At 45.9% G+C, this 13,396-nt stretch overlaps 1 protein-coding gene across 1 annotated transcript; it reads left to right on the top strand.

The window, feature by feature from the left end:
* Positions 1 to 1,720: 1,720 nt before the first annotated feature.
* Positions 1,721 to 12,840, top strand: wnt6b (wingless-type MMTV integration site family, member 6b). Its single transcript, XM_037239750.1, has 4 exons — positions 1,721 to 2,298; positions 5,115 to 5,335; positions 10,002 to 10,303; positions 11,715 to 12,840. Exons 1-4 carry the CDS (start codon positions 2,219 to 2,221, stop codon positions 12,174 to 12,176), a joined length of 1,065 nt encoding a protein of 354 aa, XP_037095645.1. The 5' UTR covers positions 1,721 to 2,218; the 3' UTR covers positions 12,177 to 12,840.
* Positions 12,841 to 13,396: the final 556 nt, after the last annotated feature.

Below are 13,396 nucleotides of genomic sequence, written 5' to 3' on the forward strand. Positions count from 1 at the left end.
AAACTGCGTCAGTTCTGAAGGAAATGTTAGATATTAGAAAATGACTTCCGATACTGCGCGTGACATCTCGTGGCACTTTTTGGGCTTCCCACCAATCGTGTCGCTGACGGAAGAATTTCATCAGCCTGGCTTTTGCGCGGCGTTCCCAGGGACCGACCGCGTCTCCTTTCAAATCTTTTCGGGCCATCATGTGTTTCTGCTTCAGATCTAATTGGGGCTGTCACATAAAATATCAGCTTGGATGGGATTCTTAATCATTTGTGATCGTAATCGCCTGGGAATTTGTTTAGCGGATTTGGCACTGAAGACTTTTTTTTTTTCCCCCCTCCGCTTTTTGTGCAGAGCAAAGGGGCACATGTGCAGTACAGAGAAAAAGAGAGAAGGAGAAAATGTAGCTGGTGCATTCTGCTTGACGGTAGGGATCCATTTCACGCCCAAATGAAAGCAAAGCCAGGGGGGAATGTGTGTCAAGCATGTGTGTGTGATAGGTGTGGTAGGACACGGGTTCGGCCTGTTAGCGTTTGGAGAGGGGAGGGAGGGAGGGAGGGGACCCCCTTCATCACCCGGCCTGACGTTCCCCCGGTTCAGTCCGAGCACGCAGATCAGATGAGTCGGCACATTATTGCAGGTCATTATTTACCCTGATTAGTTGTGTCCAGACATATCGGGCCAGCTGTTTGTATAGCTCGATATTAGCAATCATACATTTCCAACATGTACGTGACCTTTGACCCTTGCGCCTTTTGTCATATTTGCTGTGAGGAATGAGAGGGAAAACCTGGAGGGGAATGAAAGAGGATGACGCCCTCCTCGGAGAATAACAGACACGCAAGATGTGCGAGTTTGTGTCGTCATGGCAGCAAACAAGAAGACAGCCAGCCAGCCTGCGAGCCCGCGTTTGACTTTTTCAAGATTTGTCGTTTGCCACCCTGTCGTCGTTTGCTTTACACTTCCTTTCTCCAAGTAGGACCATTTTCCAAGCGTTCCATTTCCAGTCAAGTTTCCAACCTGTTCCGATGCATCTCCAATTTGTTAACAAGGACCAGCGACGAGGTGAAATACGACGTTTGACGCCTGTGTATAAGAATTTGATCCATGTATCTGGCGTATATACGCTGATGATGGCCATCTGGTCAGAACTTGTGGAGTGTCTCCTCCCAGCAGGCAACTGGAGCTGTGAGCCAAGACCCCAGGCCCAACACCCTGCTGGACTTTGAAATCAGATCTTTATTGTCCATAAAGCCTCGGCCAAGTATGAAAAATCAGCCCTTCCTTACAAACACACTGGTCCAGCAGCGAAGGGGAGGAAGAGACAACGAGAAGTAAGTACACGTTTTGGAGATGTGCTAACACGCCAGGATTTGAACGCAGAACTCGATGCGAGGCGGACCACCCCCTACGCGGACGTCCGTCCAGGTGAAACCAGTTTTGCTCCTATACTTGACTTTTTTTTTTTAGCCCTCCTTCCATATCAAAGGTATGCCACACACCTGTGATGACGTCAGCCCATTCCAGCAGTCTCCACCATAAACATGGAGTCACATTATAGCCGTGTTTACACTCGTGTGTGTTTTGGCCTCCTGGTGGCCTTTTTCGCCGGATCTCGGCGGGGGCGGCTAATTGCAGTGTCTCAGCTCTCCTCTGCTCTTCCCTCTGCCCCCTCCCCTCCGCGCTCCACCACGCCTGGAGCGACGTCACACCAAGGTGCGAGAAGAAGAAGAGCGCATTTTTCCTCCCTTCATCATCCAAAGAAAACACACTGACACACACCGTGGTCCTCCTCCTCTTCCTCCTCTGCGCCCGCAAGACCTCCACTGAGTCATTTCCAAAACGCTAAAGACGAGCCGGGACAACCGAACGGAACCGCAAATCCACGCGCTCTGCCTCATCATCTAAGGACGTATTCTTTTTTGGATTGCTTTTTTTGGTATGTTCGGACGGAGGCACTTTTGGGTCGCGTTTTGCGCTCGGCGCGTCGGGGAGCTTGTAACGTGACAGAACCGGAGCGACAATGAAGAGTTCACCCGCACCTTTGGACCTCGGCTCAGTCACCTCTTGACCGACTTTGCTGCGCATTAAGATGCGCCCGATGGGAGGGGAGCTGGATGATGAACATTGATTGACTTGACGTTTCCTGAAGACAAAAACAAGAGGAGGATTGTGTTTTGTTTCGTTTTTAGATCTGAAAAGTAACCTGGAAGTTCTGAAGCGCGCAAACATGACGGTTCGCCTGTCCCGGATCCAACTGGCTCTGTTCTTTGTCTTGCTTTGCCCGGTCAATATCATCGGATTGTGGTGGTAAGTGCTCATGTCGAGTGATGATTTTTTTTTTTTATGGCTGCAACGCGACGACTTTGATTGGAATTTTGCGCGCACTTGCGTGGCGCACTTTTATGCGCAACTAGTTGTACAAAATACCAGCAAAACTGTCAAAATGTAATTAATTAATTTCTGTCTATCTGTCTGTATTGGTTTCATAAGTGTACGTTTATAGTGAGCTTAAGTATTTGGAGGATAGGAAATCAGAAAGAAAGGAGGGCGGTGATAGCTGTCTTCTCAGTGCCTGCAGTTGTGTGTGTGTGTGTGTGTGTGTTTTGGGGGTCAGAGTCAGGAATGTCAGGTGGCCCTTCAGGGCGCCGTGGATATGTCATCATAAAACAATCCGTGCAGGTTCGGCACGGCATGGTGTGTGACAGACAGACAGACAGACAGATGAGATATTTTCTGTCTTTGTGTTTGCGTTCCTTCCTACCGTGTCGCTTGTCTCCATTCACACCAAGAGACGAACGTGCAATCTTTGGGAATTCGCGAATCCTCCCACTTGACCAATTTGATTCAAGGTCAGCGTGGGCTGTGCTGTCCAAGGAGACTTTGTATGTCCTGCTGGCACCGGCGTTCCGTCCTGTCACGGGTGAGAGCCAACTCGCACTCCTTTTCGCATGGCCCTATTGGAAAGTGATGAGAACGCGTTGTAATCAACTCGCCGGGAAGTCACAACAATGTTGAATGGAATCTCTAACATGTGCTGATGCGGCAAAACTGGGGAGTGAGTGGACACAATAAGTTGAATTTGTCTGTCTTCAATAGAATAGAAGATGCATTTATATGGGAGCGAATCTGTTGTTGTAGGTAATATTTTCGATTTGTTCACTCCATTGGACGAGTGGTCAACAAATTTTCGACATTTTAGCTTTGATAGTAAAATCTGAGTGGTGACATTTCCGAGCAGGCCGTTCAGGCTACTCATGGGATCCTTGTTGCTGGCCACGGGCCGCATGTTGGTGAGCGGCGATAGCATCTATTTCCTTTTCATCCCCACTGACATAAATTGTCATCTTCTTTCAGCGCTAGACCGCCGAGCGAGCGAGCGAGCGAGCGAAGGAGAAAGCACACCTGCGCATCTGGCGGGGGACAATGATGTGCTCTGTTTGAAAAGCGCCGGGCGACCCGTCGTTTCTCGCTCGCCCCTCTCTAAAGTCTCTCTTTGTCTCACCCGGCTGAGGAAAAAACCCGTGACGTGGATCCAGCCGTCCAGCCGTCCGTCCGTCCTTTCCGAGCCTCTTTGCTGATTAGGCCGCTCTAATCATTTGGCCCGAGTGCAGGCGGCGCGGCAAGGAGGAATGCCTTTGCTTTGCCGAGCCGGGCCAACTTTTTAAGAGGCTGCACGCAAAGTGAAGATTTGCTTCGTGAGAGCCTCATTGAAACCTGAGGTCGGGTCGCACGCAATCTTTGATCTAGCGACCAATCGGGCTTTCTGACTTTGCACAATACGAGTGGATCAAATGGCTTCAATATGAGCGAGCGGCGCAAATCATAAAACGTATCAAAGGACATTCCAAAAAGCTTGCATGAGAAATCCCACTGTCGAGGCTCGACTTGTGTGGGTTGCTCTTTTTTTTTTCTTCCCCCCCCTGACTTCTTTCATGATGTCACACTGACGACGCATTCATGCGAGACAGATTTGACTTTGAAGCCCTTTTGGCCCCTAATTTCAGCTCCTGTAAATACCTCTCGGTTTGTTTCATTGTCTGTGTAGGAGGGTTGTCAGAAATGACACTCGAAGGAACACTGGCACTGTGTATTGTGACCATCCATGATTCAACAAGTGTGTGTTTGTGTGTGTGTGTGGCACCTGCATAGCTGGTTGCAAATAGGCTTAAACGGTAGAAGGTGTCTGGTGGCTCCCATTTGATGTGATTAGGGTGTGCATACTTATGCAACCACATTATTTTTGATCTAACCTCTGGGAATTTTTTTTTAATCAAATAGATATGTGATATGTCAAATGAATGGTTGAAAAAGTTTTTTTTAATCACATAAAACTGGCTTTTGAACAGGGGTGTGTCGACTTTTCAACAATGTCCTCATTCTCAAGGGCTGTCGTCACTAATTTGATATTTGCTTACTATAGCCCATCAACTGGATGGCATGTCAATTTGTTTGAATTGAAGATAAAGTTGAATCCCTTCAGTTCTTGTTTATTTCTTTTTTTCTTCTCACCTTGCTCACCCGTGGTCTCCAAACAAGGGCAAGAATGCTTGGCCCACACATCTGACAGATGCGCCCCCATTTTTGGGTATATCTCCCCTCCGCCAATGAACTCCTTCACCTTTCTTGGCTCCATTTTCAGATTTGCTCTTGTGTGTCTGATTTGCCCGTCACAAAAAAAAAAAGATATTACCTTCTCGCTCTTTGGGGGATTGACTCGGCTCACTTGATGGTGCGCACACGCACTCGCGCGTTGTGATGACAGTGTGTAGATAATAAGTGGTTGTTGAGTGGCGCTTTGTGTAGCTAAGTACCGATCCAGCACCTGCTAATTTACACGTGCGCTTGTGTTTATACATCTGTTCACACCCATTGGACAACTTGGTATCGATTGTCAGCTTTCACTCGGTCTTTGCGGAGATTCCGAGGTCTCGTCGGACGTGCGTGTCTCGCTATCAGTCCTCCCGGCGGGATTGTTTGTTGAACTTTCTGCAAACAAACTCAAGAGGCTGAAGAATGATTTGAGGTGTCGGCGATGAAGCGAGACAAGACGAGAAAGTGTGTGAAAATTGCTTTTGGCTCATTTTTTGGTTTCTCAGCTGATGATGTTCTTTGTTGTGGTCCAGGGCGGTGGGCAGTCCGCTGCTGATGGACCCCAACAGCATTTGCAGGAAGGCAAAGCGGCTGGCGGGGAAGCAGGCCGAGCTGTGTCAAACTCAGCCGGAGATCGTCAGCGAGGTGGCCAAAGGGACCCGGCTGGGCATCAGGGAGTGCCAGTACCAGTTCAAGTACCGGCGGTGGAACTGCACCAGTCACAACAAGTACTTTGGAAAAATACTACAACAAGGTGAGTCAGCGTTTTTTCATTTTCTGATCATCAGCTCCCCACCTGACAATCACACCATGGTTTTGCGGTTCATTAAAAAAAAGATAATAAAGCCATCTCCAGTTTTCCACTCGGGGGTTTGCAACCTTTGACCTGAGCAGACAGTCTTGCGCCAAGCGGAGGTCAGATGCCTGTCTAATGTCGCTCGGCAAGACAAGGGCAGCTTTTGTCGCTAGATCGGGCACGCTTGAAATGATGGGCTAATATCTGCTGTGAACATCCCTCAGCATCTTCCTGCTGCTGCTCTTTCATGTCTGCCATATGATTGCTCCCCTGCATAAAAAATGAATACAATAAAATAAATAATAATAATCCACCATTAAGGTTTTCAATCTTGGCTGTGATAAAAATAATAATAATAATTAAAACAATAAGAATAATAGGAATAATAAGAGTACACCATTAAGCTTTTGAATCTTGGCTGTGATAATAAAAAAAAAAAAAAATTAAATAGATAAGACGGGAAGAGAGGGCAAGAATGTACCGGCAGAAGACAGAAGGGCAATTAATCACACATTCCTGGCTGTCTATAAGAAAGGCCAAATTGCTCTTTTGTTTTGCAACACTCGGTGACCTGCATCTACTTGTAAGGCTTTTGTTGATACACATTCAAACAAGTCTCTCAGAATCGAAGACGAGGCGTCCTCCTCAGTACAAATGCCGCCTTCAAATGGTTTGTCAAGACTTCAGAAAAATGTCATAAGTTGCAAATGGTGAGCTTGTTCTGCTTTGGTGAAATTGGAACAAATTGGACGTCCCCCCTCCCTCCCTCCCTCCCATCATGAGATCTTATACTAACTGTTATTTCCTCGTAAAAATTGCACTCCACTTGTTTGTTGACGTTTCCCTCTGTTCCCCTTTTGTGCTCTTCCACTTGAGTTTTGTAGCTGCTCCAATAACTGCCGCTTCGCCACACTCGAGTCAAAACAAACACTCGCGCTGTGTTTTCGCTTTCTCTGCCCTCGTGTTTTGTTTTTCCATGAATATTATTGTGACGTTTAACAATTGGAGCAAATTCTACCGTGCATAATATTTGTAATGATGCACGTAGTGTTTTGCTTTTTGCCCAAATTGGTCTGCTGGTGCTTTTGAAGGCTTACACGGGGACGGATGATTGAAACATCACTCTAATCTCCTTCTGCAAAAATATCTGCGGGCTATCTTATAAACCTCGGCTAGCGTTAAGCATTTTGACCACATGCCAACAAGCTGTGTGGATGTGGGCGTGCATTTATGAGTGTGTGTGTGTGTGTGTGTGTGTGTGTGTGTGCGTGTGTGTAAGGCGTGTATTCACAATAACACATTTAATTGATTTCACAACATTACTTTCAGTCAATGTTGTCTTTCCCGATCATAAACCTTTACTAACTTTTTACTGCTTAGATTTATTTTATATTAACTATCTTTAAATCTCATCTACTCCTGGGCTGAAAAAAAAAAAAAATTCTACTTTTCTACTAAACTAATTATAATCTAATTTTCAGTTTGAATGGTAAAAAACTGGTCATGGTTATATAATTATATAATAATAATAATAATAATAAAAAATTATTATTATTACTATTATTATATCTACTAATAATAATAAATTATTATTACTATTATTATATCATCTAAAACCAAAATGTACAGAAAATGGACAATTTAGACACAAATGGAACTTACTGATCGGTGATGGGGAAAAGATTCTCGTGTCTCTCACACGCACACGCACACACACACACACACACACACACACACACACACACACACACACACACACACACACATTCCACTTACATCATGCTACGCAACACAATGAGCAAATATGATTCAGTCGATTATATATCATGTTAAAAACCCATCTGCAGGCAGAGATCAATGCCTTTCCCATGCTGATATTATTTGATTTTGGCATGATTGAGATGCGCGTGGTAGGTACGGACGTGCGCATTTCCAGTCGCTCTGGGAAAAGTCTCATTTGTCATCAGCGCAAATAGATCAGACGCAGCTGTTTCGGGGAAATAAATCAAGCAGGCTTGGAAAAGCAAAATATCAGGACCAATAAATATACTACCTGAGGCTAAACGGAGCCGCTGCAATTTCCACACGCTATTAACCCAAAGCCCGAGCCAATAAAAGTGTCTTTGCGAAAACAATATCAGCCAAGTTGTTTTCTTGGATGCCGTGCGTCCGCCACCCACTACGTGTCACCAAATCATTCTCCCAAGCAAAAAAAAAAAAAAAAAATACAGTTAACACATTTGTATTATGTCAGCCTCGGTAATTCATGTTTTGACATCCCAGACCTCCCGGTACCGTTGCCCAAAAGTCAGAGGATTGAAAGAATATGCGCTAATTCCCGCAGAAGGGCCCTGTGGAATTAGAAGCAGACGTCGACAGGCCCAGACACCCGCTGTGGCAGAGAATTTGTTTGGAATTCATGTCTCCAAGGAAAATATGAAACAAGGCGCTTTGTATCTTGCAATTTTTTGATAGCTTCCACTGAGCACAACAAGCTCCGACAACCCGGCGCTTTATTGCTACTTGTTTCCCGCCGCTTGGAGACAAAATACGCCTGAGACTAAGAATAGAAAAGGTGGAAAAAGTATTTAGAACTTAAAGGCATAGTCTGGTCAAAGTTGGTGTTGCCATTTTTGTCCAGAACTGATACGAGAATGCTTGAAGAACTCACCAATACCAAATACCGATACCGCTCGCGATGCTTTTGATATATAAAATGTCACTTAGCTCAATAACTGAACAAAAGCATTTCTTTATGACACAGATGATTTGCTGATGTGTCAAACTGCCGCAGTATAGCGCCAACTAGTGCAGAGGAGGACTCATTTGGCTCAAGTATCGGTGACTGGTATCGGCAGCCACCACAAGTAGCCGATACCTTAAAATAACGCCAGGTACCAAATCTGTTGAAGATGGAACAGTAAAAACAATGTGAAAAAAGAAAAGTAAATTAATATCTGTACGCAATTTTTGATAAATTGACAAAATGAAAAAAAAAATCTTTTCGGCCCACAGATATGAGCAATCATATTATTTTTGAAAATCATGAAGCCCTCACCATCCCATAGTGGTCACCTCACCCTGTCCAGTATGTAAGCACACGTGATAGTTCAAAGTAAAACAATGCTTTGCAAATGTATACACCGAGGCACTCTCCCCATGCGGCGGCTGTATCGCGCCGCCGCCGCCACCGCCTTGCACAGCTGGTCTTGATATCGCAAGGTTTTGCTGCGCGCCGGCCGGTCTCATCGCACGCCACCCATTGTGTGTGTGCGTGCGTGCGTGCACGTGTGTTACCATCCCTAATGAATCCCATTCTCCGAATCATGAGATATGGAGTTGGCAGGGGAGACGCTGGTGACTGCACGCTCGCCCCCTTCCAGCTTTTAGACATAAAAGTCACTTTGTTTAACTGCGGTCTTGCACACACGCACGCACGTCCCTATTCTGAAAATGACGGTCCATAAACTATTTTTTTCAAGCTGTTAAGTGTCGTTTCTGTTTTCAAATTCACACTTGCAGAATTGGAGCAGCAGTGTTGTTGACGTTCAAGTTTTGAGTTGTTTTGCTGACTGGGCAAGAAAATGCCAAGCGCAAAGTAAAAGTGTGCGGCGCGGCGTGTATTTGGCCCACTGCCGTCCCATTGGTCGGAATGGAGGACATGCTATTTTAACCTCCTCTTAGAGGAGCAAAGACGAAAGGGCCGTCCGTCCGTCTCCAACTCGGGGCCAGTTCTTCCATCACTTATCTGAACAACTTAAGGGGAATGATAACAAGATGACGGGATGAGGGTTTGATATGAGGCACAATGTTGGGTGAGCAAGTGTTGACATGATCAAGGAGGAATCTGAGTAACCGGAGGAATGATGTTCATTTGGCATTCTGGCCCTTCTCAGACAAGGAGGGAAGCACGCGGAAATTGGAACGCAGCAGAAAAATGGCGCGAGAAAAATAATGTGTGGAAATCAAGGGGTTGAAAATGTTCATACAATTGCACATCATCTATTTATTTGAGTGAGATGGTGCCAGGCATTGTCCTGAACACAACCCTGTTTAAAAGTGGGTGTGTACACTTATGCAACCATGTCATCGAAGTTGTTGTCCCCTCTAATTTTTTTTTCCCAAATGAGTTTTACAGGTTAACTAATAGTGTTTCAGTGATTTATCTTGGTGTCATTTTTGTACATGACAAAACAGGGGTGTGTAGACTTTATCGAGCAACTGATTACATTTCGTTGGCTGTCAGTCAGGTGAAACCAAAATATTCCACCCATGCGGAGTTGCGCAATGGAACTTTTAATTGAAATCACATCGGGCCAGTTGTCGAATTCTTTCCCAGCTCTCCACGTCAAGACAAATGAGCGGAGATAGCGCTGTGTTGATGATGCCAATGGGGCTGAGGACAGACGGCCATTTGCGCTTGCGGATGGACTTGACTTTAGCCCAGACAGGACAGCTCCGAACCAGAAATAAACCGGCAGCAGCTGTGTTCCGTAAATGGTGTGTGTCTTTAATCCTCTCGGCACTGCCTGTCCAAATCATGTCGGAGAATGGAGTCAGAATTGTGCCAAAGGGTCTTTGGCCCGTTTTTGGATAGAACTGAGGCACCCTTTTGCCGTTTCAGATATCCGTGAGACGGCGTTTGTGTACGCCATCACGGCGGCCGGCGTGAGCCACGCGGTGACCCAGGCCTGCAGCATGGGGGACCTGCTGCAGTGCGGCTGCGAGGCCACCAGGAACAGAGCCCCCCCGAAACCTCCGTCGTCCCCTTCCGGCGACGGGGTCAAGTGGGAGTGGGGCGGCTGCGGAGATGACGTGGAGTTTGGCTATGACAAGTCCAAGCAGTTCATGGATGCCAAGAGGAGACGCGGCCAAAGCGACATCAGGGCACTCGTTGACCTGCACAACAACGAAGCTGGACGACTGGTAAAAACACGTCGAAATGTACTTCCAGATTTTTGCTATCGGCAAATATATGAGCTGCTCTTCGCGGAGGATAAAGAACATATGCGTATTGTTATGACACTAAACGGTTTGTGCTAAATGGTTACAAGTTGGACTGACACATAGATGCTACCTGTTAGCCTGTCTATGGTGTTTGCCATAATGTGTTAGCACTAAGCTAATACGATGTCGTTTGAAAAGCCTATCTCTTAAAAGTATTTATTCCCAAATATTCATTTGGATGCTGGTGCTGCCACGCAGGTTCCACCTTTCACTCCAAGAACTTCACTCCCAGGGCTCGCTTGTCCTGTGGAATGTTCCTTCATCCCGCCAACAAGAAACACATCGCCCCCGGCCATGTTGGTGTTGCGCCGTAAAACGATATTCTGACAAGAATCAGGTTTCTGAAAGACAAAAGCAAGAACGTGCCACACTTTTTGTTTTGGAGCCTCCACGGCAGGTGGCCTCCGACGTTTCCACGGCTCAGCCAGACGCCCCAGGTTCCTGTTTGTCGCTCGTACCGAGGCGGTGTGCACGAATTATGGACCTAATGGGTCTTAAAGAGCGGGTTTGAAGCTTTTAGATTGGATCACCATGTTGATTTAAAGTGCGGCTTTTAACATCTCCTAAGTGACATCACCTCTTTAGTCGTCAGCGCGGCGGCGTTGGCGATACGAGCAAAGGACGTAATTACGTTTGACTGCAGCCGAGGTCACAGACAGGTAGAGAAGAACGGGCGTGGGGATATTTCCCAATTGTAGCATTAGCCAAGAAGAAACCATTTTGAACGCCTGCCTGCAGGTTGAGAAATAAGCGCGCGGCCGGCGGTGCGTGTAAACGGCTGTTTTTGTGCATTCATGCGCGTTTGTGTGTGTCGGCGTGTGTGATGGGTTAATTATGTGCAGTATAAGTGAATGATCTGTTGTCAAGGCTTGTTGGATGTAGGAAGGCCAGAGGCAAAATGGGGGGTTAGAGAGGTACATTCCTTGGGAGAAGCATCTGCTTTTATCTTACCCATCGAGCCAGCTAGCTCGTTTTGTTGTTGTTTCAAAACCATGCTAAGGGCTCACCAACTTTTCAGGTCCAAGGAGAGAGACAAAGGCACACGTCAATTGGACATGCCAGAAAGTCCTTTTTTTTAGTTTTACATTTCAATCTGAAGAGGATGACATGAAAGTGTGTTCAATTTGAATGTTCATCCATTGTTGCACTCTTGCTTTGTCAACTTCTCTTCAATCCTGATTTTTGCGCCTACACAAAGCAGCGACTCGATGATGCGTTCAGAAATGATCATCATTGGAATGCAAATTTTTGAATTCACTTAACTGCATCTTTCAGGGTGGATTTGTTTTTTTTACTTTTTTTCTTTGTCTCCTTTTGTGCCCCTCCCAAGGCAGTGAAGCTCTACATGCGGACAGAGTGCAAGTGCCACGGACTGTCCAGCTCGTGCACGTTACGCACCTGCTGGAAAAAGATGCCTCCTTTCCGCGAGGTGGGCGACCGGCTTCTGCAGCGCTTCAACGGCGCTTCCAAAGTGATGGGCGGCAACGACGGCAAGACGCTGATCCCCGTAGGGCAGAACATCAAACCCCCGGACAGGCAGGATCTGATCTACTCGGACGAGTCGCCCGACTTCTGTCTGGCTAACCGTAAAACGGGTTCGCTGGGAACGCGGGGGCGAGTGTGCAACAGCACGGCCATGAACATCAGCGGCTGCGACTTGCTCTGCTGCCAGCGCGGCTACCGTGAGGAAACGCTGGTGTTCGAGGAGAACTGTCTGTGTCGCTTTCACTGGTGCTGTGTGGTCCAGTGCAAGAAGTGCACCATCCAAAAGAACCTAAGTCTCTGTCACTGATGAACTGGAACGGATCCCCGTAACTTTTTGTAATGACTTTCTTTTTTTAATATATTGAGATTTCTGTGGGTTTGTTGTTTTTTTGGCCATCGTAAAGACTGTGGTTCTCCGTGTTGCACCTATCCTGCTTATAGCATTCCTTAAGATATTTGCATTTTCCTGGTAATAAAAATGATTTTCTTGATTTCTGATGAAAGCTGATCAATAGAAGCTTGACAATAAAACGTGTAGTGTGCCGCTCAAGTTGGGATCCGTTCCTCACACGTGCATCTCAAATCATAAAACAACAAATGTTTTTGCAACAAGATTTTTAATCATAATTTGAAAAAAAGCATCTTCTTTCCTTCAAAACACACAGCAATGTCGTCATCAAATAAAATGTAAAGATGTGAGCCAAAGACCTGCGGACTCAAATGAGTCTGCAAGTTGACACAAGTTGTGATTTTTCAGGAATTTGTTGCAGCGTTTGGATGCTTTAATCTAGTCAAGGAAAATGACTCTTTTCCAATTCTGCTCCTCATCTCTGTTCTAAAATTGTCTGCAGGTCAAATGCCAACCTCCTTCATTTTGCTTTTGCAGTCATTAATTGTTGATTTTGATGCGTGGAAGTCCGAGATGAGGATGGGAATGTTTATTTTATGACAAACAAACATCCACAAATGTATTGAATTGTGTGTTTGTGCACATGCCTTCACAAAACACACACTTAAAAAAGAAAAAGGGCTTGGTAGATCACGTTGTTTCCAGACATCTTTTTTTTTCTAGATGGCACATCGACTGCAACCTACCAAGAATAAAGACGAGCAGAGCATAGGCAGAAGACATTGCGTGATATCATTTCGATTTCTTTGTGTGTCTTGGCATGTGAAGAAATTGACAATAAAGCAGACTTTGACATAAAAAATGAGAAATGAGGGAGGGAGGGGGAACTAAATGAATGGAGGGGAAGAGGACCCTGAAGAGGTAACTTGACACTAGCATGATCGTCCGCTCGTGTGAACTTTTCTCCAACCGTGTGGCGCTCGTTCCCCTTGTAAGCATCATTGTACACGTGAAAATGCGGTACGTGGGCTCCCTCTAGCGGTGGCAAAGAGAATCTTTCAGTTGTAATGAATTTTTAAAGAGCCTGTAAAAATGATTCGTTTCTAAATGATTGAACATTTTATGGTTAAACGCTGGAAATATTGATCTGTGACGTCACTCGGACACTCCATTAGGTA

The sequence above is a fragment of the Syngnathus acus genome, chromosome 21 (genome assembly GCF_901709675.1).
Source record: "Syngnathus acus chromosome 21, fSynAcu1.2, whole genome shotgun sequence".
NCBI lineage: Eukaryota > Metazoa > Chordata > Actinopteri > Syngnathiformes > Syngnathidae > Syngnathus > Syngnathus acus.

Bases quoted from the DNA above. Each gene is read 5' to 3' on its own strand.
- wnt6b (XM_037239750.1), top strand. From the start codon at position 2,219: ATGACGGTTCGCCTGTCCCGGATCCAACTGGCTCTGTTCTTTGTCTTG. The intron at 2,299-5,114 runs GTAAGTGCTCAT...GTTGTGGTCCAG, and splicing joins AATATCATCGGATTGTGGTG to GGCGGTGGGCAGTCCGCTGC. The intron at 5,336-10,001 runs GTGAGTCAGCGT...TTGCCGTTTCAG, and splicing joins TGGAAAAATACTACAACAAG to ATATCCGTGAGACGGCGTTT.